The sequence below is a fragment of the Danio rerio genome, chromosome 11 (genome assembly GCF_052040795.2).
Source record: "Danio rerio strain M-AB ecotype USA chromosome 11, GRCz13ab, whole genome shotgun sequence".
Lineage (NCBI taxonomy): Eukaryota > Metazoa > Chordata > Actinopteri > Cypriniformes > Danionidae > Danio > Danio rerio.
In genome coordinates, this window is record NC_141031.1 from 8,858,091 (window position 1) to 8,882,500 (window position 24,410).

The 24,410-nt window shown below is 38.5% G+C and overlaps 2 protein-coding genes across 41 annotated transcripts in view; one reads left to right on the forward strand and one right to left on the reverse strand.

Moving 5' to 3' along the window:
• Nucleotides 1–22,776, forward strand: part of tbl1xr1a (TBL1X/Y related 1a) — a 123,877-nt gene extending 101,101 nt beyond the window's left edge. The window contains exons 8-18 of one of the 3 annotated variants that reach the window (XR_015501958.1): nucleotides 1,584–1,725; nucleotides 1,803–1,866; nucleotides 1,954–2,051; nucleotides 5,033–5,093; nucleotides 5,183–5,304; nucleotides 5,401–5,475; nucleotides 5,576–5,703; nucleotides 10,980–11,145; nucleotides 11,229–11,330; nucleotides 16,714–17,724; nucleotides 18,902–22,776. Coding sequence is in view for 2 of the 3 variants with exons in the window: in XM_087272392.1 (XP_087128518.1) it covers nucleotides 1,584–1,725; nucleotides 1,803–1,866; nucleotides 1,954–2,051; nucleotides 5,033–5,093; nucleotides 5,183–5,304; nucleotides 5,401–5,475; nucleotides 5,576–5,703; nucleotides 10,980–11,145; nucleotides 11,229–11,330; nucleotides 16,714–16,740 (985 nt within the window). In the remaining variant the exon portion in view is untranslated. 3 annotated transcript variants of the gene reach the window in all.
• si:ch211-51h4.2 overlaps nucleotides 1–24,410 on the reverse strand; it is a 458,725-nt gene that overhangs the window by 146,255 nt on the left and 288,060 nt on the right. For 2 of the 38 annotated variants that reach the window (XM_087273259.1, XM_087273266.1), the window contains exon 19: nucleotides 17,328–19,848. The exons of 34 other annotated variants lie outside the window; for them this stretch is intronic. The gene's annotated coding sequence lies outside the window, so the exon portion shown is untranslated. Of the gene's footprint in view, nucleotides 1–17,327; nucleotides 19,849–24,410 lie in introns of those variants that run through there. 2 more of the 38 variants (XM_087273272.1, XM_087273276.1) reach the window with 1 other exon arrangement.

Consider the following 24,410-nt stretch of genomic DNA (forward strand, 5'->3'; position numbering starts at 1 on the left):
TTAGCCTACATAAATATAAAAACCATACTTTCATGCCTTCTTCATCTCGGGAGGCTTTTTCAGTTTGTTCATAACCATTTGCTTTTGTGTAATGTTATCATTATTAGCAGTATTATTTATTATATGCATATTTATATATATTTTTTTAATTAAAAACAAGCTTAGATTTGCCTTCCTGTTTTACGGTTTTAGACCATATGGGGCACAGCATGTGTATTAGGATATAACTCACGTTTTTGACCACACTTCATTATTATTGTTTGTTTATTAATTTGCTGGAAATTAGAACTGAATTTAGAAATAGTTTTGAAACAAATGTTTGCGCTTAACAAACAAAATTTATTATGTATAGGCTAATGAATGTCTGTGCTTACAAGAAGTTTCCCTATCCACGAGAGCGAAAGGGAAAGTAAATAATAAGGAGGCTCATCTCTCATTCTCGCGCTGTAGATGCTCTGTTTAACTGTTTTCTTTCTAGTAAAGCGTTCAGTTTTTCCATTTTCGATGGAAAAATGATTGGTTTATTCTCTAAACACACCTACAACTCAATAGGAGGATAAGCTCAACCCTGTTGGACCTTGCGCTGTGGCTGGCACAAAGTGGATTTTTCCGTCACTAAAATTGCAAAAGTGGATTCTGCCACACCCTTATCGCTTTTGCGTCCTGCACTTTGCGCATGGATCGTCAAAATAGAGAATTCATTATCATAAATAGAGTGAATTCATTATCTGTTAAGCATTAATTAACGTTAGTAAGCAGTTTATAACTGAAGCTACAAATGCTGTATTCTTGACTATTTATTTTGCCTTGACTTTATTAATATTTATAATACTTTTGTATTGCTGATTCCAAAATGTATCAGTGGCTTGAGAAGGAGAGATTTTCCACGTGTGAATAAACTATATATGTCAGCTAATACTTACTAACGTGAAATAGAGAATATATTCCACAATCTACAAGTCTTAGAAAGATTTTCCCTAAATTGAGCACTCGAATAAAGATCTTAAATCAGACCAGCAAGGCTCTAAATTATGTGAGTTGTTTACAGGTGTAATTTTTGCAGTGAGATCATCATTGATGCCTTACTGTTAACCATGATTGAGAATGAGTTGTATTACTGCTTCATTCTGGGATGTTAACATACCTTAGATCTGTGTTTTCCAACCCTGTGCTGGAGGCACACCAACAGTACATTTTTTGGATGTCTTCCTTATCTGAACTATACATTTCAGGCTTTGAAGTCGCTTCTAATGTTCTGATGAGTTGATTCAGGTGTGTTTGATTAGGAAGAGGTTGGAAACGTGAACTGTTGGTGTGCCTTCAGGAACATGGTTTGGAAACACTGCCTTATATTTACAGATTGACCCATATTTGTAGGTCTGTGGGATGCAGTGTGTATATAATATAATGTGCGCATGTCAGGGAACTGCTACCAATATGATGACTTTCACTTTTGGATTCCACAAAGCAGCAAGTTTTTATAGCACTGTCACAACAATCGTCCAATCAGAATCAATCCTACAGCCAGTCGTGAAAAAGGGGAGTTCCTGAAATCACTTGTCTAATAATCTGTCTGCTCACAGGTCAGGAGACTCAACGGCACGAATCTGGAATCTGAGCGAGAACAGCAGTAGTAGCTCCACACAGCTCGTCCTGAGGCACTGCATACGGGAAGGTGGCCAAGACGTGCCCAGCAACAAAGACGTCACATCGTTAGACTGGAACGTGAGTTCAGCCCTCACTGTTTGTAAATCTCAGGGTATTTTCAAAAAACTGATGTCTCCTTCCCTTGCGTTTTCCAGAGTGAAGGTACACTTTTAGCCACAGGCTCCTATGACGGCTTTGCAAGAATATGGACTAAAGATGGTAAGCAGTTTTTTTTTTTCTTTTCCTCTCCAACCTGCTTTTCTGTCAGTCAATTCGGCTCAATAAATGACAACCGTTTATTTATAGGTAATCTGGCCAGCACCCTAGGTCAACATAAAGGTCCAATATTCGCGTTAAAGTGGAACAAAAAAGGAAACTTTATCCTCAGTGCCGGTGTTGATAAGGTAAGAGGAATTATATAAGGTATCGACCCAAAAAATCTATAATGTCATGACCCTGATCATGTGTTTTATTCATGTACGATTGGCATACTCTTATAGTTTTTTGCTGATTTGTAAATTTACATGAATTTTAAACTTGTTTTTATCCACATAATATTTCTTTGATTTAGTTTAGCATTTCACCTTTATTTAAAACGGCCGGAATAATTAGCTTCCTTTTATCTGTAAGTGTATCTCAACATTTGGTCAGTTTTCTCTTGTACTTTGGGCCTTTTGCGATTGAGATGCATTTTAGTCAACTGGATTAGGGCTGCAAAGTTTATCGATTTTAAATTGAAAACTCACCTTTTGAAAAGGTTTGATTTTCAAATCACAAAAGCTGCGATTATTTAGATTATTGCTATAGTGAGGGAGGCGAGCACGAGATATTAAAACGACCCAACTAAACTAACAACAACTAACTAAAAAGCAGACAAATAATACAGCAGAACAACAAGCCCCTATTTCACTGCAATGGAGAAAACGAAAGCTCTAAACTTCATCTTTGCGTGTGTGGACCGATGACCTGCTTGCGTGAGGTAGCGTGTTACTCTGAAGTGTGAGCTTTCTCCACCGCGTCTGTTATGGATCAGCTGTGAATAGACGTTAGCTAACTGCAGTTTATCCTTATCCTAGTCACTTAATGATGAATAACGCCAGAGTCGCGCTAACCTTTAGAGCCAATCGCATCCCTTTCTGTTGAGTGCAGGAACACAGTGACCAATCACATTGTGTGATTTAACAACTCGCTCAACAATGCTCAAAAAGCATGCGGTATAATATTTACATTTATTTATTTGCTTTAAATGCTCATGCTATTCTGTGCATGTACTTGAGCTTTGTTTGATTGTTCAAAGAGTGTTTTCAGGTAAAATTAAAAGTACAGTTCATATATCTGACTGCTGTGTTACAGGAGAAAACTGTATTACAAATAATATAATATTTATTACAAATAATTCACTACTTACTGCTTTTTTATATATTTATTATCTGTTTATTGTCCTGTCTCTTTAATTCTGTTGCACTGTAGAAGCTCTGTCACAAATTCCTCGTATGTGCGAACATCCCTGGCAATAAAGCTCTTTCAGATTCTGATATATATATATATTTAAAACAAGAATTCTTGTGCTGTGAAGTAAAATCTAAAGTTGATTATTGTAAGCATTGTCAATGCACCATGAAAGTCATGTCATTTATTTTTTAAAATGTAACAATCTAAAGGATTTAAATATCTATCTATACACAGGGTGTCCACGGGGTCTTAAAATGAATTAAACGTTGATAAATCAGTTTAGAGAAATTTAAGGCCCTTAAAAAAATATTTAAAAATTGTGAAATGCTTTTTGCAAGGTATTACATTTTGTATCAGTATGCTAAAGTTTGCCTGAATTTAATCTGTGACTATTAAGAAGCTGTGTAGTTTATGAAATCAATATTATTCACACTGCTTCGTTTAATGCAGTAACCAAAGCAACACCATTATTCCTGCTGCTGTAAAGGCGCCACCTGCTGGATTAGCATTTTTATTTAGTATAGGGATAATGTTTTAGTTTAGGATTAGGTTCTTACAATCAGTATTTAGGAAATATATTAAGTTCAATTGTCGCCAATGTTACCATTGAATCCTAAAGTGGCAATGAGGTTTTAAAATTTATGGAAAGAGTCTTTAAAAGGTCTTAAAAGGTATTATATTTCACTCCCTGATTCCTGTATATACCCTGACATAATTTATTCAATTTAATGTAAAATACTGTAGTTATGTTCTTAAACGGCTTAACAATAGCCCCTTTCACACAGTGATACCGGTAAATATATAGAAAATTTCCGGAACGACTTTACCCGTATATTCAAAAAAGCGATGTTCACACAGGCGAGGACGTTACGGAATTTTTCCAGAAAAGACCGTTCATACATCTATTCCAAAATACCGGTAAATTGTGACATCATTCACCACAAATGAGCTTAAAACGGCCACGCTTGTATTTGTAAACATTTGACTACATCACAAACTCTGTGGATGATCAGTATTGTCAACAACTTCCATGAAAACATAAAGAGAAACACTTTCACATGTCGAGATGTTCATAATATGTGCGTGTGCTGGCGCTCACAGGCTGTTTCACAGGCACACGCAAAGCTTGAAGGTAAACAAACAGCGGCTTATCATAAGCATCTTATCGATGATTATTTACACAGTTGGCATTAAGAAGAACATATAAACGTGATCTGACCAACTTCTAGCAGCTAAATGCGTCTGGGAAAATATTCAAAGGCTTTTATCCTCATAAACCGCGCGGACGTGAACTGTTCTGATTGGCTAAAGCAGACGTCCCACGTCAGCACGTTCTAGACGTGCACGCGCTCTTTCCGGCAATCTTCCTTCTGCATTCACACAGCGCAGCATTCCGGCAAATTCCCGGTAATGCTACAACTTCTCTTTCCGGAAAATAGCCAGAATGAATTTACCGGTATTTTCAAAAAGGACATTTTCCGGAAAGGTATGTATGTGTGAAAGGGGCTAGTGGCAATGACAACTTTTTTTTGTAAAAATGGTTTTAAATAAACAGTAGCATAGTGTAGCACCTTTGTGATTATATTTGGTCTTTCTTTGGTGCTGTTAAACCCACCAAACAAAACCTGCAGCTCTTTTATCAAATAATACTAAGTCGCATTTTAAATAGCAAATCGTAATTTTGATCAGGTTTTTTTCACCAAATTGTGCAGCCCAAAACTAGACCACAAGTTTCAGTAAATAAAAAAAAAAAACTTGTTAAATTACAAAAAAAAAAAACATAAACAAAAAAAAACATCTACTTTCTGCTAAGATTTTAATTCAATTAATGATTCCTCCAGTATATAATACTGTAATACACTGATGCTTGATGCCAACAGCTAATCTAAAGACCAGCCTGTTGCATGATTTAATATTTCCCTTTTTTCTTCAGACAACAATCATTTGGGATGCTCACACAGGGGAGGCCAAACAGCAGTTCCCGTTTCATTCAGGTTTTTACAAATTCCACTAGTATAGTTACTAAAATTACATTGATCCTGTGAACCTGCTGTAACCTTTGTCTCTCTCTCTCTCTCTCTAGCACCCGCTCTAGATGTGGATTGGCAGAGTAACAACACGTTTGCCTCCTGTAGCACAGACATGTGCATTCATGTGTGCAAACTGGGCCAGGACCGACCCATAAAGACATTTCAAGGACACACAGTAAGAAGCATCTGCTCTTCCTGCAATCCTGCTGTTTCCTACAACTACAGTCTGCCAAAATGAGGGATATCAAACTTTTTATTTCTCTTTCTGCAGAATGAAGTTAATGCAATCAAATGGGATCCTACTGGTAATCTGTTGGCGTCGTGTTCTGATGACATGACTCTGAAGGTAGCATCACTATATTCATAAATGAAATGTTGTTTGCATATTGTTATAATGAGTCCGTCTGATCTGGGGGTCTAAAACAGTGCTGATTTCTATGTCTTAGATTTGGAGTATGAAACAGGACACTTGTGTTCATGATTTGCAAGCTCACAGCAAAGAAATCTATACTATCAAATGGAGCCCCACAGGTCCAGGAACCAACAACCCCAATGCCAATCTAATGCTGGCCAGGTAAGGTCCAGAACCTTTAATATTTTCAGCACCTGATGCTCTGTATATTAATGCAGTTTTCTAGCGAGAAGTGGATATAGATTTTTCCCCCAAAATGGATACTGAAACATTTTGAGCTTGTCCACTTCCAAAGGTACATGACAATATGTTTGATAAGGTTGCATTGGCATAGGAGCAGCTACTCCAACACAAACCTGCAGCTACTTGCTCTGTACAAATTACCCAATGTTGAGACACAGTCAGAGGTGCCATTTACACTAATGCATTTTAAAATGCATAGGTTGTGTTATGATTATGTCCCTAAAGCACCTTCCTCACCTTTAACCCACAAAAAATGGAATGTTTTAAAAATGCTGAAGACTCTGTTTTAGTTTGAAAATGCTGATGTTTTCAAGGTGTTCTAAAATAAAACCATGGCTGTCCACAATCACTGTTTCACTGGCCTCCTGGACTATTGCATATTGCTCCCTGCTTCATCAAGCCCTTTTCATTTTAAAGATAATCTTGTTCAGATAAACACTATAAATGAGGACTTTTCCCTCAATCCCCGGGTCTGAATGCAGACTCAGTGCAGCAGGTCTCTTGCCCTGCCTATTTCAACCATTAGCCCTGCTGGTAATGTAGAGTATTTAGGCAAACACAGCAGCATGGCGATGTATCTAAATGTGAACGAACTTCTGATAAAAGACAAAGCCCGCCATTCTCCAATTCTCGTACTGCTCTCCCGACAAAAATGCTTGCTGCACACAAACAGCTTAGCTGTATTGGCCCTGACAGCATCGCGGGGTAAACATGCAACAAACCCTGTGGATCATTGAAACAAACACATACGACCCTTCATGAACAGCTAAATACTGTGTGCTGTGGGTCCGTGGATGCGATCTCACCCAATAACAACATAGGGTCTCACAGCTTGTCACTGGCAGGCCTGTCTTGCCTTCGGAAAGTACGTGCAGTCATGAATAATTAAGAAGCCGGCTCTACTCAGCTATGAATAATAATGAGAAACCGACGCGTCATGTTTGCACTTGCAGTTTTGCTCTACGTCGCCGATTTTGATCCCGCCCGAAAAAACAATATAAACCCGGAAGATGTAATTAGCTGACAAAAGCTCAAAATTATCCAGTTTACCCCACAATTACAGATGAGAGGCGCTAACATTGTCCTAACTGATGCTCAACACACACAAATCTGTTAAAATCTAAAAAAAAAAAAAAAAAGTACTCAAGGGTTTTGTGAACCTTTAATATAACACAATCGGTGAACTAAAGCTGGGACAACTATTGATAAGGCCAATGGTAATGGGAACAGACTAGGACCAGTGGCATGAGTGTTTAACAAGACTTCTATGGTAGCATTGTACTCTTTCCAGCATAAACACTAAAAAAAAAAACATATTGGAAAATAGAAACCCCAATGCCTAGTAGGGCTGTGCGATTAATTAAAATTGTATCGATTTCGCGATTTTGGACATGTACGATTTCTAAATCGCCTTACAGTATGATTTTTTTTCCGCAGTATGGTATTTCAACCAATCATAACGCAGCGTGCCTAAACAGAGCGTGAAAACAGGAGACTGTATAGCCTGCATATGCAGGAATGATGAATTCAGCACAGGAGGACTTGGTGCCAAAAAAGTCAACATCTGTGGTGAGGGATTAAGTTACTTTGGTTACAGGAAGGCTGATGTATGGCAAAACCAGGTAATTTGTATGTCAGTCATAAATTGCGTCTAAAAACTTGCGGAAAATGCAAGACCGTCGCTTCAACAATTTTTAACGTCCTTTGCGGCTGCTCCTTTGTCATTGCTCAGTGACCATCAACTGTTTTCTCAGAGGATGACAACCTAACAAAACATTGTTAAACTTCTGATACAAGTTTTGTGTATGGAGATAATTATAAAGCACTTGGTGTTCGGTTTATCAGCTGTTCTTGTTATGTGACTCGCTGTGCGGCATTCTGAGAATTAAAATTTAAACTTTCTAAAAAAAAAAGAGATGTTTTCAGGTGGGTGCACCTGGAATACACACTAGTGATGGGTCGTTCATGAACGATTCGTTCATTTTGAACGAATCGTCAATATGATTTGGGAACTATGAGTCCTCTCAGGGAGTGATTTGTTCATCCACGTGTGCGCACATTTGTGCAGGTAGTATTGTTAAGTTCAAGTCTTCATCACATTGGCAGAAGCCAATCACATGCGTTTAGAGCCGGAAAAATAATTGATCTGCTCACCTCTCAAGTCCTCTATCGGGTCTGAGTCACTACTCGTTCATCACGGGCCAATCATACGCGTTTAGAGCTGGAAAAAGAATTGATCCGCTCACCTCTCGAGTCCTCTATCGGGTCTGAGTCACTCGTTCCTCACGGGCCAATCATACACGTTTAGAGCCGAAAAAAGAATTGAACCGTTCATCTCTCGAGTCCTCGGGTTTGAGTCATTCTGTCACGTAAACAACGAACGATCATGGCTCCTATCGGCTCAGACTGTGCATCAATTAAGATTATATTTGACTGTCAGTGTAACGTGAATGAAACCCTGACATTTAAAGATATTAAGAGGTGAGCTTAGCAAAGAGACAACATGCCTTCATAGACAAAAGAGCAGGTAAACATTGAATTATTCTTTTCTCCTTTTTATAGTATGTTAGTCTAGTTATGACATATTTGTCGTGCAGTCAACGTTTTGGGTTAGTTGTAGATGTGTTTGGAAGCAATTCGTAACATTTTAATAATATTTTGGCAAATTGAACCAAATGAACGAAATGACTCGAAAAAAGATTCATTCATCTTGATGAACGAGACTCAAAGATCCGAGTCAGTAAAATGATCCAAACTTCCCATCACCAATACACACGCTTGCAACTCTCAATATATGCATACAATCCATGCGCCTACATTGAAATTAATGGACTTGTGCGTACAAAAGGCGAGATATGTGAATGGCCTATTTCACAGCAGCATCACAACGAGGTCTATGATCTATGCTTAAGAACAAGTCTGTGAACACACACGCAACTACTTCTGATATTTGGTCAAGCAGAACATCAGAGCCTTACGCCTGTTTCACACCGCAAGCGGCAGCGGCGCGTGAGCAGAGCGTGAGCAGCGCGTTTGTCGAGCAGTAGCAGCACGCAGGCGTTTGCCTTTCACACCAGCTGCGTCTGCAGCGCGCAGCTCTTCGGCAGCTGCTGCAGAGATCAACCTATCTCTGTCTATTCTATCTAGTTATCCATGTCTCTCTATATACAAATACACTTTTTAAACTTTTCATCTGCACCAAGGCCCCTCCTATGCTGTTTCATTAACCTGCAAATGTTTATTTTACTAATTTTATATATCAATTAGTACTGTATGCTTCTCAAGCTAACTTATATGAGAAGTGTCTACAGTCAGAAGACAATCGCCTGTGATATCATGTCATTTGTTTTTTGATTATCAGGTTGCTGTAGACCTAGTTATAATCATATTTATACAATATAGTTATAATGATATTTATACATGATCAAACTAGTGTTAATTTCTCCGCTTCAGTGATGTCCAGCGGCAGAATAACAGCTCGTTAATTCATGTTCGTGCAGATGATGAGACGGACAAAAGTAACTAATGCATGCCATTCTTTTACTTATTTTCGTGTTGTCAGATTCACAGAGCAAACAGCTCCCGGTAGGAATAATTCGAGTGAACATAAAACAAAGCCGATTAAAACTTTCTTCCTCTGCTTAGCTGCACAGAACACAGCGAGCTCACATAATCCAGCATGCGTGTCGCACTACACTACCCACAATACACTTCGCTATGGACTACAAATCCCGTAAATATTCCATTTCCCCTCTCCTACAACACTAGTGTGCAACTTAAGCAAAACTGATAGTAAAATTGTTTTACATTCGGTTTTGTAGTTCGGGCCTAAATAAATGTTTGTTGCCGTTTTTACTCGTTTTAAGTTCATTTGAATGACTATATATATAAACCATTTGACATTATTAACGCATTTATTGGGTAAAATTGCTAGTTTTTACTGTCATTCAATGTGTTTTGGTCATTATCAATGCACTGTCACTTTAATTGAGCGTGAGCAGCGCGTCAAAAATAGACCCAGCGACGAAACTATCGCTGCACTGCTGCTTCGGCGACGCTCACGCCTCGCTCTGACGCGCTGCTGCTGCGTGCGGTATGAAAGCTCTAATCTGTTAACATGGACGCCGAAAACACACGCGCTGCTCACGCTCTGCTCACGCTCTGCTCACGCTCTGCTCACGCGCCGCTGACGCTTGCGTTGTGAAACAGGCGTTAGTTGAGATTGACAGTGCGCTTGCATGCTCACACATAAACACACATTTGTTTTGTCATGGGTCTGTTCTATAGACAATTTATTATAGCTTTACTAGCTGATTTTTATTCAATTTAGATTAAATCTGTTGTAGAGACATGTCAGAGACAGGTCTTTGATAAAGATCTAATTGTTTTTCTTTTGAAAAATGATTCAGATTCACACTGTAAACACAGATTCAGTCTGTCTGGGACAAAATCAGAATTAAAATTAAAATCGCAATATTGTTAAAAAAAAAAAATCATGATGGTTTTTTTTTTGCCCATATCGCACAGCCATACCTTCTTGCATTTTCAAAGTGCGATTGCCAGAGTAGCACAGAAGTTTAAATGCTTACAACAGGTATGAACTCGACACAGAAGTATAAATCTGACTTAAGATGTGAGCATGACAAAAACCAGGTTCATTTGTCCTTGGTCAGAAGCAGCATGAATGCTTTAAGTGTATCTAAAATAGCTATTAATTAAAAATAGCTGAGATTCGTCATTCTTGCTGCAACCAGAGGTCTTTATCAGATTCTAATGGGCTTTAATTGCCTTTAGTCTTCAGCACACTCCTGAGGTTGTACATTAATGAATGTCTTGGACAGCCTTATGCATATTCACTACTGCTAATTATAGACAGGTCTGTATCATCCAGTCGGATCACCCGGCTGAGGTTTTGTCATTTGGTTGAAGAAGCTGGTCAAATTAAAGCTTAAACATTAAATATTTTGCATAAAACAAATAGATAAGGTCTACTGTAACTTAAAGTAAGAATAAACAATACTGACTTTGATTAACATTATATATATATATATATATATATATATATATATATATATATATATATATATATATATATATATATATATATATATATATATTGGTAAGTGTGGCATCCACAATACAATATGCACTGATCACTACAGTAAAACCTACTTGTTCTTTTCCAACACTTCTAGTGCTTCCTTTGACTCCACTGTTCGGCTTTGGGATGTAGATCGAGGCATCTGCATCCACACACTAACCAAACACCAGGAGCCCGTGTACAGTGTGGCCTTCAGCCCTGACGGACGCCATCTAGCCAGCGGCTCTTTCGACAAGTGTGTCCACATCTGGAACACACAGGTAAGCCCGAGCACTCTCTCAATTATCCCATTCAAACAGTTCAGAAGCTTGACCTGAACTGTCTGTCAACGTCATTTCCACAGACTGGTGCTTTAGTCCATAGCTACAGAGGGACAGGGGGCATTTTTGAAGTTTGCTGGAATGCAGCAGGAGACAAAGTAGGAGCAAGTGCGTCGGACGGCTCTGTAAGTACTATTTTACACTGCAACTCTGGGTTGGTTTACTTCTAGAATATACAAATTTACTCACCACATTGGCAACCAAGATGTTAACTTCTTCTGTGGAAACAAAATAAGGGTCTCCATACAGTTGAGTGGCAAAAGGTGGAACTTCCAAACTGCAGGTTTAATGCTTCTTTAAAGGGATCAAACCAATGAAAACATTGTTGTGTAAATAGCCTGTTTACACTGAACGCTATGGTTCAGTACGTTAGGCATTTATGTTTGTTTAAACTGTCAAAAGTATCAAAAAAGTAATCCATACTGTTCAACTTTTTTGGCACTCTTTTTAAAAGGTACCTAGCACAACAGAATAGTACCAAAAGCGTAGTGCTAGACTCTAGGGCTGGGCTGTATATTGAGTTCTGGGGATATATCGATATGATTCCCCAACGTGATGCGGTATTATCTATTATCGTTCATATCGAAACGGTTTGAGGCCACACTTGAGCATTTTGCGCGAAACAGACCATTCCAAGGTAATACACGAGCTCCACTTGCAGTACCGGTGTGGTGAGAAATCTATCTGACTCCCTAGGCAAATCGGAGTCCCCTCACGTGCACACACGTCACACAATGCCTGCAGCTGTCACAGCAGATTTCAGAAACCTTTTATCATTCATTTCTTTCACAATTGACAGCAAGAACGAACACAGAAGCTTTGTCAAATTGACAAGCAGCACCTGAATGTCTTCACAAGAATTAAAAGCGCCAAAATGAGAGAGATTTATACCACATCTTATTCCCTGATTATCAGTACAGTATTTATTACACAACGGTCTCTTCTTTACATTTACGCTATAACTCATTTATCTCTGCGTTCTGCTCTGTTATAATGACTCTTTACATTTATATGCTTAACCAGCATTCCATCACAGTACTCTGAAACAATTTCGTTACTTCTCATATCTATAGTCTATTTGTTTTCATCTCCTTGTTTATTGAAACAAGTTTAGTCAAAACAAAAGAAAAAGAATGATTTTTTACACGGAATTAAAGACTTCTCTTCAGATATCTTCATTAAGTGCACTGTTTAATAATTGTGCTCAATACATTCATGTAAATGTGTAACTAAAAAACATATACAGCATATTTAATTTTGGTTTATAAATCACACAACTGTGCTATACAGGATTACTTATAACAACACTGTAATTGTGACATAAAATTCTGTGTTTCATATTTACATTTGTTGTGGTTCTTTTCTATCCTTTAATACTTTTTGTTGTGTTACTATAAAAATTAACAAATTAATCACACATTTATTTTTGGAATTAATCACGATTAATCACATTTAAAATACTGAAACTTGTAATTTTGGCTATTCAAATGTAAAATTTATGTAAACGCAAGACAAAAACTATTTCAATTCAAAATATAATTGTTTATTAGAATTTTTGTTTAACTTGTAACACAGATTTCTTCATGTAAACAACACACCCACACTAAACCATCAAGATCCTGGCTTGACAGTCATATTTATTACAGAAATAAAAACACAGGCATGTTAATGTAAATTGAATTTCAAAACAATCAATGTCAATAAAGAAAACAATGATTTCGATGTTGGATTCTAAGTGGACTGCAAAAAAATGCCAAAATATAGGCATTGCAGATATGGAAATTGGATGATAATAATAATAATAATAATAATAATAATAATTAAAGCTGCAAGCAGCGATGATAGGGACCTCGCACTCGGGCTCACCGCCGCCCGGTGGCCTCAGGATGACAGAGAACAGCGAACAGTAATAATTTAAGCCGATATAATAAAAAAATCTGAGAAAATAACAGATTTATGCCAAATTTCCTCCTGTCAGCAGGTGGCGCTATAACTGTGAGTCACGATTGGCATGTAGATGTCTTCAGGAGAGGAATTTAATCAATCATGTGAAGTTTCAGGCAGATCGGACATTGTTTGGCTGAGTTATAAGCCAAACTGCCTTTTGTCAGCAGGTGGCGCTATGACAGACTCAATGTTGTTATGTAGATGTGTTCAGGAGAGGACTTTTATCAAACTTGTGAAGTTTCAGCCAGATCGGACTTTGTGTGGTTGAGTTATACTGCAAACTACCATCTGTCAGCAGGTGGCGCTATAACTGTGACTTAAGATTGGCATGTAGATGTCTTCCGGAGAGGAATCTTATCAACCATGTAAAGTTTCAGGCACATGGGACATTGTGTGGCTGAGTTATAAGCCAAACTACCGTCTGCCAGCAGGTGGCGTTATGATTGACTCAATATTATTATGTAGATGTGTTTTGGAGAGGACTTTCATCAACCATGTGACATTTTAGGCAGATCTGACATTGTGTGGCCGAGTTACAAGCCAAACTACCTTCTGCCAGCAGGTGGCGCTATGACTGACTCAATATTGTTATGTGGATGTGTTCAGGAGAGGACTTTTAACAATCATGTGAAGTTTCAGGCAGATCAGACATTGTGTGGTTGAGTTATAAGGAATTCCTGTTCCATGGCGAAGCGTTGAGGTTTGTCATGCCACCACAGACACGCCCCTCTTGCAAAAACTCTAGATCTTCACAATATATCATCGCTAGAGCTTTCAGATGACTTCACTCTATTTTGGTGCTGATACGGGAAAGTTTGTGGGAGGAGTTTGTTAGAGTGTCAAACATGTCATTTCCTGTGGCCAGCAGGTGGCGCTATAACTGTACCTGGATGTCGGCACGTAAACCTGATCAGGTCAGGACTGTTATTAAATGTGTGAATTCTGAGGCAGATCGAATATTGCATGCCAGAGTTATAATGACTTCCTGTTTTGTGGCGAATCATCAAAGTTTGCGAGGCCGCCACGGACACGCTCATCGATGAAAACTCTAAAGCTTCGCAATCTAACATCACCAAGGCTTTAAGATGACAAAACTCAATTTTGGTGTTTATCAGATAAAATCCCTAGGAGGAGTTTGTTAAAATACAACGCCTGGAAATGGCAAAAGCGCCACTTTTTCGCCAGAGGAAGTTAAAAATATCCGACTTCCTGTTGGGTTTGAGATATGGCTCCAAGAGACTTTTTCGTATGTTTTGCCATGTTTGAGGTGTGTGCCAATTTTTGTGCATGTGTGTGATTCGTAGATCGGGGGCTCGTCCATTTAATTTTTCTAGGTGGCGCTGTCGAGTCATTTTGCCACGCCCACTTCAATATTGTTATGTGGATGTGTTCAAGAGATGACGTTTATCAACCATGTGAAGTTTCAGGCAGATCGGACATTGTGTGGTTGTGTTATAAGGACTTCCTGTTCCATGGCGAAGCGTTGAGGTTTGTCATACCGCCACGGACACGCCCCTCTCCGAAAACTCTAGATCTTCACAATATATCATCGCTAGAGCTTTCAGATGACACCACTCAATTTTGGTGTTGATACGATAAAATTTGTGGGAGGAGTTTATGATTCCGTAAATCATGTCATTTCCTGTGGCCAGCAGGTGGCGCTGTAACTGTATCTGGATATTGGCATGTAAACGTGTTCAGGTCAGGACGCTTATCAATCGTATGAATTTTGAGGCAGATCGGATAATGCATGCCTGAGTTATAACGACTTCCTGTTTTGTGGCGAATCGTCAAAGTTTGCGAGGCCGCCACGGACACGCCCATCGATGAAAACTCTAAAGCTTCGCAATTTACCATCGCCAAGGCCTTTAGATGACAAAACCCAATTTTGGTGTCGATCGGATAAAATCCCTAGGAGGAGTTCGTTAAAGTACAACGCCTGGAAATGGCAAAAACGCCACTTTTTCGCCGCAGGAAGTAAAAAATATCCGACTTCCTGTTGGGTTTGAGATATGGCTCCAAGAGACTTTTTCGTATGTTTTGGCATGTTTGAGGTGTGTGCCAATTTTTGTGCATGTGCGTGATTCGTGGATCGGGGGCTCGTCCGTTTAATTTTTCTAGGTGGCGCTGTCGAGTCATTTTGCCACGCCCACTTCCGAAGCCCTTAACAAACGTAAATTTTCGCCACTTCTGAGGCGTGTGCAAAGTTGCGTGAGTTTTCGGGCATGTTTAGCCCCTCAAAATCGCGATTCATTCCGGAGGAGAATAATAATAATAATAATAATAATAATAATAATAATAATAATAAACGGAGCAATTCCAATAGGGCCTACGCACCGTTTCGGTGCTCGGTCCCTAATAATAAAATACTGAATACAAACAATTGCACTCATTGTGAAGTTGTATTGCTGTGAGTTAAGAACATTAATTATAAAGTAGAAACATTTTTGCTTAGTCCTCCTTTACATTCAGCCAGTTGCTAAAGAAAGTCCAGTCTGTTGACATTATCGGTGGACTATTTGGACCTTTTCTTTTAAATGATGTGAGCTGAGAGTACTGAATCACTGAATCAGCATATGCATTTCGGTGCCTAATTTGGTTGCCACTGGTGCTTCGACAAGGACATAAAAAGCATCGAGTGGTACATGGTCCAAGCGATTTTTGATTACCATAAAGGATCACCGAGTCACGAAATGCGGTGGTTTTTCTTTCCGTTCACCATGTGGTATTAAATTCCATTACAACAAAAGTTGAAAGTTGAAAATGAAACGTACAAAATTAGATGAAACTCTGGAGGAAATGCTGGAGAGCCTGGTGATGCGACATTATTTGTTTTATACTGAAACTTGCCTTAAAAAAAGTGCTTCCTTGGTCTAATCCATATTTCTTTGCATGTTAAAAAAAAATGCAACTGCGTTAATTGCATTAATTCTTTTTAACGTGTTAAATATTTCAAATTAATTGCACTAATTTTGACAGCACTAATTAATATATATATATATATATATATATATATATATATATATATATATATATATATATATATATATATATATATATATATAATTTATGCACAATTTAGTCTTAAATGCTGAAATACCAGAGTTTGTGCAAGAAGCTTTAACCTTTAATTCCTCAGCTGGGATTATTTAGACGGCATTTAAACTGCAGTTTGAAAGTTCTAACCACTGAGCACCATTAAAATCCACTTTGTATAGACAAATCCTGCATGTTTTCCTCAATTTTTTCCCTCTGAAGAAAGACAGAAATTAACATCCTGAATGACAAGAGGGTGATGCTTAATCAAGACATTTTCATTCTGGAAGTGAACTAATCTTTAATGGCACATGTGTCAAACTCAGTTCCTGGAGGGCCACAGTTCTGCACAGTTTAGCTTTAATTAAACACTATTTAAGTCCTTCAGGCTACAGGTAAGTGTGTTGAAGCAGGGTTGGAACTAAACTCTGCAGGGCTACGACACTTCAGGAGCTTGACAGGCCTGCTTTCTAGTCATGGACTCCTTAATGCCCATATTTACCTTTTTTTTGTGTTTGATTTTAGGTTTGTGTATTAGATCTGCGGAAATAGCGCTGCTTGCTGGAAGCCATGGACCGACTATGAATGTGTACATAGCCAAAATGACTGTCCCTGACCCTCAAACTGCTACAGTCCCTAGTGAACCATGGCCAGCCACTACAGACAAACAAACACAAGCACCCTGACGCCACCGGCCGAGCGGAGAGGACGTGATTCCAACCAGAGACATTCAAATGACTTTTGTAAGGTGGAGAGCGAGCGATCGAGAGAGAGGAAAACAAACAAACAATATAACAGGAATAAAGACAAGAGGACTGGTATATGTACCAAATTTGGAAGATATTTTACTATTTGTTCTTCAAAACCAATCTCATCAAAATAAACGAACGAAAGGATTTTAATCTTTGTTGGTAGTTTCCGTTTCAGTGTGCAGACATATCAAGCATTTTCTTTTCCTCCTCCCCACCCCCTCTTTCTTTATTTCTATCGCACATTTGATTTGGCGTCACGCCTGCATGATTTCAGGACTCATGTTTTCCTCTGTTTGACACACGAGTACAGTTATTTAGTCTTTTGGTACTGGATGTTTTGTGATTTTTTCAACAGTGTGGGGACATGAAAAAAAGCTATTTTCAATCTTTTTCTTGTTCTTTGGTTTAATTTTTTAATGCTACGGTGTAACTGTCAACTCCCTTCCTGCCCCCTGAAAAAAGTGAGGTACATAAACCAAAACAACAGCACATTACAGGAAATGCATCTTCACTCATACTAGTGTATTTAGTTGATAGATGTCCCCGCTACATTGAACACAAACAGTTAGTTCTTCTGGTCGAGAAAGCGAGGACTTTTGTCATGCATGCAGATTTAAAACAAAGACTTGCAATATTTGAATTCAACTTCCCAACTTGTTTTAATAATTGTATTTAATTTAACGTTTTAAAGAAGACTGTTTAACTCTTTCCCTGCCAGCACCAGCAAAACAGCTTTCACAATATGTTGTTTGAATATCTAAACATACATTTTGTCAAAGATTACGTCCAGATTGGATGAAAACAGACCGAATATGCTGAAATCTTGCCATTGTGAGGGTTGTATTTAATCGTTTATTCAATAATGTTGACGGTTTGATTTGTACCCTGCTGAACGTTTGAATAACTCAGTTGCGTAACCAGTGCTTCTATTGCTCATTTTAGATTTAAATTCTGTATTATATCGGATGATGCATAACAGCGCCCTCTACCTACTGTATGCCAAAATAGATCAGCTTAAAGGCTGATTTATACTACTGCATTAAGCGCACGCATATGCTACAGTGCAGCCTACGCGTTGACGCATAGCCCTACGTCGTGGCCATCGCTGATGTGCACCACTCAAAAAATATAACTACACGTCGCAACGACACTTAGCGCAAGCTCTGCTATTGGTCGGCTTGGTAGCGCTGACGAGTCTGGGCGGGACCGAGAGCTGAGTGAGCCCGGTTTAAAAGTGAGTCCCATGAAGGAGCTCCGGATGGAAAGTTTTGTTTTGTGTTTGCCTCATGGTTAAAGTTGTTGCACGTCCGCCGGTTCCTGCCTCAAAATGAGCGAGTTTGAACCACATATAGGAAGCGTTCAGAAAAAACAAAACACCAGCAAAGAAACTTGACACAGAGGAACAATAACACCTACTGCCAACTAGCGTTTCGGAAGTGTTACTGCAGAATAACTAAAACAGCGTGCAGAAGTATAAATGCACAGCTACGCATGATGCATGCGCCGTGTGACACATCGATTCCTTGACTCCGATTCCTTGACGCAGAAGTATAAACCAGGCTTAAGGCTGGTTTATACTTCTGTGTCAAGTCATCGCTTTGACCTGCGGCACTTATGCCTTGGGTATAGTCGTGGATTCAGAAACGCCATCTGGCAGGGGGGTTTTATATGTAGGTCTAATGTTTTTATGTTTATATGTTGAGTTTCTTTGTGGGTGTTCTGTTTCTTCTGAACGCTACCTTAATGTACAGGTAGCTAAAACTCGCTCATTCAGGGGTGGGAACAGGTCAACGGCCAACAACTTTAATCATAAGGTAAACACAAAAGCTTCCAACTGGAGCTCCTTCACAGGAATCGACACTTGTAAACAATCGATCCAATGGATTTGTTATTTGTTATGTTGATTGATTGCTCTCCGCCTCATCCACACTCATCAGTGTTACTACGCCGACCAATCACAGAGCTTGCGCTACGCATCAGTGCGACGTGTAGTTACATACGGCGAGGGGGATGCGGCTATGTGAAGGGTGTGCCAGACCATCGGTGTGCGCTAGACGCAGAAGTATAAATCAGCATTTATAGTAGTCCTGTAACAGTTTGAGATAAGATGCTTTAAAAAATGTGATCCATGGAATCCATGGCTGCTAGTTTCCAATATTGTCGATACAACTATGGAAACCAGCAGCCATCAAATTCTATATTAACAGAATAAATAAATAAATTAATTAATTAAATAAAACAGCGTTAAACAAAAATAAAAAAGAAGAAGTTTTCTTTTCTGGAGGATGGAAGATAGAACTTTTTGTGAACTAGACCTTTTACAGTGGCAGATCATTTTAGGTTTATTTAATAATGTTGACGGTTTGATTTCTACACTGCTGAATGTTTGGTTCATTCAGTTGCATAAACAATACTTCTTTTGCTTGTTTTAGATCCAGATTCTGTATAATTTAAATATATAATCTACTGTATATGCCAAAACAGATGAATAAATCTGTTAAAGAAATAGTTCATCCAAAATTAAACTCAAGTAGTCTGTTAAACAAATACAGCAAATTTCAAAGAATGTGTGAAACCCCTATCCTTTACCTCCTTTGAAAAATGGAAGTCAATGAGTATGTAGGGCGACGCAGTGGCGCAGTAGGTAGTGCTGTCACCTCACAGCAAGAAGGTTGCTGGTTCGAGCCTTGGTTGGGTCAGTTGGCGTTTCTGTGTGAAGTTTGTTCACGTGGGTTTCCTCCAGGTGCTCCGGTTTCCCTCACAGTCTAAAGACATGCGGTACAGGTGAATTGGGTAGGCTAAATTGTCCGTAGTGAATGAGTGTATAGATGTTTCCCAGAGATGGGTTGCAGCTGGCGTTGGCGGTTCATTCCGCTGTGGCAACCCCAGAATAATAAAGGGACAAAGCCTAAAAAAAAACGAATGAACGAATACGTTTACATCCAACTTTAACTAAGCAGAAATCGAATTAAGAAATGTGGAGTATGCCGATTTTAATCTCATTATTAAAGTACAGTACAGACATGTAAATAGGGCTGGGCAATTTGGCCTAAAATAAAAATGAACACTTTTAACTCGATTATGATTAATGAACAACTATTTTATTTATTTATTTGCCTTCTCCGCGCCGCCCACATTCATCAATGCTACCAAGCTGACCAGTCACTGAGCTTATGCTATGTGTCGTTGTGACGTGTGGTTCATTTTTTTTGAAAGATCAGCTTGATTCCCTTTTATGCAGAAGTGTAAACAGGGCGGGGTCACTTGACTATACATGTGATAGGGAAAGTAATCGAAAAAATTGACCAGAAAAAATTAGATCTATTAAGGTTCTAAATGTCGATTCCGTTTACTTTTTCGACTAATCACCCAGCCCTACATGTAAACACCGCAATCAAACTATTGCCGTCATGTTGGACTTTCAAAGAGTTTTGCGCCTGTATATTCCATACACACTGTTGTTTGACACTTTAATTCAGCGTGCTGTATCAAATTCCATTAAAACAACAGTCTTTACTTCATACTCGCATCCATTATTTCATGCTGCCGCCATTTTAAAGAACCAAAGTGAGGCTATGGTGGGAAAAAACCCGGAAGTATAGGACCAGCACTGTAAACATTGTATTAACATGCCGTGCACTACAAACCTCCAGCTGTTGCCGAGATTTCAAAATGCAGAAATGGTGTAAACATCACTTTAATATCATTCAGTAAGTTTAATTTAAACAAAAGCAATTTAGCATCAAAGAACATCACAATCTCAGTGATACGCATAAGTGTCCTGCTATGCTTCAGTTCATGGCACCAGTTAAATATCATGGGGATGCTTTCCTGCTTCAGCCTATGTAACGCGGTGAGCGATAAATCACAGCAGTCCTCTGTAGCACGCCATGGTGTTGTCTGTAATAGTGTCCCGCTACTGAAGTTTTAAAACGGTCTATTTCCCGCTAACATTGAAGCGCTGCTGAGCGCGGATGACTCGACTGATGTTCATGGCTGCTTCGCGCTCCAGTCTCCTTGTATCTGTGTTTGGTTTGCACTCAGTAAACTGCTCTTCACCCAGTGCAAACACAGATACACAGAGACTGAAGCACGAATCAGCTGTGAAGATCAGTCAAGTCATCAAGCAGATCACTTGTCTGTCTCGTGCTCGGTAAACAGTGGAGGGTGAACTGATGACCTTCTCGGCCAATCACAAGCATTTCTGTTGAGCACGTGAACACAATGGCAAATCAGCTCTGTTTTAAGAAAGCCATCAACATTGCCTTAAATGTTAGCGGGAAATTAATGTTTTATCTTTTAATTCAGTATCGTGACAAGTCTAATATAGTGAAAGAATCAGTTTATTAACTCGAGTTTGATAAATGACATCTAAACCGTGTGTTTGGGAAAGAGAACGTTAGCTAACTAGTGCCATTTCCCTTAACTAAGCTGAAAATGAGCTCTGATATCCCTTTTTATTTTCACCATTTATTCAGAACTGACCTTCGGGTCACTGGGAAGGCGGTGAAATGATACATTTGTGTCACTTTCTCTTCACTGATAAGATATACAGCCATCTATACAGGGTTTCTTCCCACCGCAGCCTGGATTTCGCTTTTAAAAATGGCGGCCGTGCAAAATCAGTCTATACCTCAGTTTGTCACGGGAACATGAAATGTTCCTGAATGAAAGTTAACCAGCAGAGTTGCAGAATTAAAGTCGACAAATTAAAAGCGAAACTCCGAAGGGAATGCGTATAGCGTGGAGACGCAATAACGTTAATTGAATTATGTGTTATAACGTGTTAAACGGGATCTTGAAAGGAACATTCAAGTCATATTAATGTCCGATTTAGAATGAGGCAAAAAATTCCATGACTGATGTTCATGTAAACGTAGTCAATGACTGCTAGTTTACAACTATCTTCTCAATATGTGCTCAACTGAGGTTTAAATAAATGCGTAAATGAACAAATGTGTGAATAATAACTGGCAAATCTTTATCAAGAGATGGCAGAATCTGTAAATAGCAGGGAAAGAGTTAAACACAGAGTCACATCTTAACTTTGCGCATTTCAAATGATTCCTGTTTACATCCAAGAACTCAAAACGTAAAGCAAGTCACATTATTAAGCATCTAAAAGACATTTTGGGATTATGTGATGTGTTCATTTACAGTAATCGCACGCATGAGTCTATACTAATATGCATTGGTTTTTCTCAGTGTTTAGACAGTCGTGCTTTTTAAAGCTTCGACCATTTAAAAAAATGTCACAGATCCCTAAAGTGTGTCTCTGTCACGTGATAGAGGCTCTGAATTCTTGTTCTCCCCTGCAAAAATATTTTTAGGACATCGTATGATGTTTAACCTTGCTTTTTAAACAAGGGTGTCGCATTTTGAGGTTTGTGTAAAACTGATCCAATCGAAACACTATTTATTCCAGTCTGCAGGGTGTTTGAGTCTGCTCTTCTCTGCCTGCCCACAGCATCCTTCAGTGTCATTATTCTTACTGCGTCTGTGTCTCCTGGACTTTTTGTACTCTTTTAAAACTTTTGTAATTCATATTTCTTTGTAGCTATTAAAAAAAAAGAGTAAAGAAATGATAAAAAAAAAGAGAAAAAAAAACATGGAAAAGAAAACCCCAACAAACTCCTGGAGGTCGGTTTGAGGGTGTACAGCTTGGACCTCATTTTTGCTCACTCTGAGTCCCTCGTGTTCTCAGATGTCCCCACACCTGATCTCTGTCTCCCCCAGTCAAACGTTTTTGGTTGCAAAAATGAACCCCTTGCATTGCATTGATCTGTTGTCATTTGAATCAGATCTGGAGTCCAAAATAAAGTATATTTTGATATTATGGCTGTGTGTTTATTCTTCTGACTTAGCTTTCCATGTAAAGTGAAGCTGGCGATTAACCCTCAGATGTACTACACTGCTTCTTGATATAAGAAACACACTGTTGCGTCACAAGATACTGGGTATAATGCTGGACTTAATTTAAGTTCATGCAATCACTTTTATATTATCTAACAAACTTAAAGGAGCATTATGTAAGTGGTTGAAGTAGATATTGCACCCCTGGTTCAACACACGCAAGAGCAGGTTGCCAGATTGACAACGCCAACAAAGGCTTATTTAAATCTTGTTCTAAAACTACGACACGCGATGGAAGGGATATTTTGTTCTAACCAACACCTGAAATTATATTTTAGAATTAAATTAATGTGGAATTTATTAATTTATAATTAATTATTAATATTTTTTTTTCAATTACTTGCAGCTGAACAACAAAAAATGGACAATAATCCCCTCAGGTACATGCCATGTGCTTTATTCAGTGTTAAATGTTAATATTGTGAGTTTGAACACCATTCTACGTCACATGTATTGCCATAATGCTGAAAGCAGCAGCAGATGGTTCACTTCAGATCCTGAAAATAAATTAAACAATTTCAAATTGAACTTTAGAACTACTGTATGCCTCAGTGCAAGCCAACACATATGCGTTTTGGCAACACAACGTGTCGTCTCTCTGCTGTCTGAACACCGTAACATTAATAATTATTAATGAAGTTGCACAATTGAGCACGCTGATTGGTTTGAACCAAGTCCTACTCATGAATAAACGCAGCACACTCAGGGACGTAATAAGGAACTCACAGGTACAGACGTCCAGTCTACACACTGGAATACACGCTAAGATCTCAGGGTCGTGACGCAGCTTTAAAAATTAGTTTCAAACCGGAAGTACGAATTTGCTCGAAATAACTCAAAAACAGTTAATTTTCACTTATTTTGTGAAATATATGTGTCCTAACAGTGTTTTTAGCAGCGTGAGGCACATATACAACTGTCAACAGCTCAAAACATGTGTTTTGGTGTTTCGTGACCCTTTAAATGTCGTTTGTGCTTGCGATCTCCTGCTGTTTGTGTCTATAGCCACCATCACCTGTTTCTACACACGCGTGGCGTGGTCAATTTTCAAAATAGATCAACTTTTGCCACTGTGTGGTAGGGCTGCTCGATTTTGGGAAAAATCATAATCACGATTATTTTGGTCATAATTGTAATCACGATTATTTAAAACGATTACTGTTGAAGTCAAAATTATTAACGCTCCTGAGAATTTGTTTTTTTTTTTATAAATATTTCCCAAATGAAGTTTAACAGAGCAAGGAATTTTAACAGTATTTCCTATAATATTTTTCTTCTAGGCTTATTTGTTTTATTTTAGTTAGAATAAAAGCAGGTTTAAATATTTTGAAACCCATTTTAAGGTCAATATTATTAGCCCCCTTAAGCAATATATTTTTTGATTGTCTGCAGAAGAAACTACCGTTATACAATGAACTGCTTAATTACCCTTATTTAAATTGCACTTTAATCTGAATGCTTGTGTTTAGAAAAATATTTAGAAAAATATTATGTGCTGTCATCATAGCAAAAGATAAAGGAAATCAGTAATCAGAAGTTATATATTAAAACTATCAT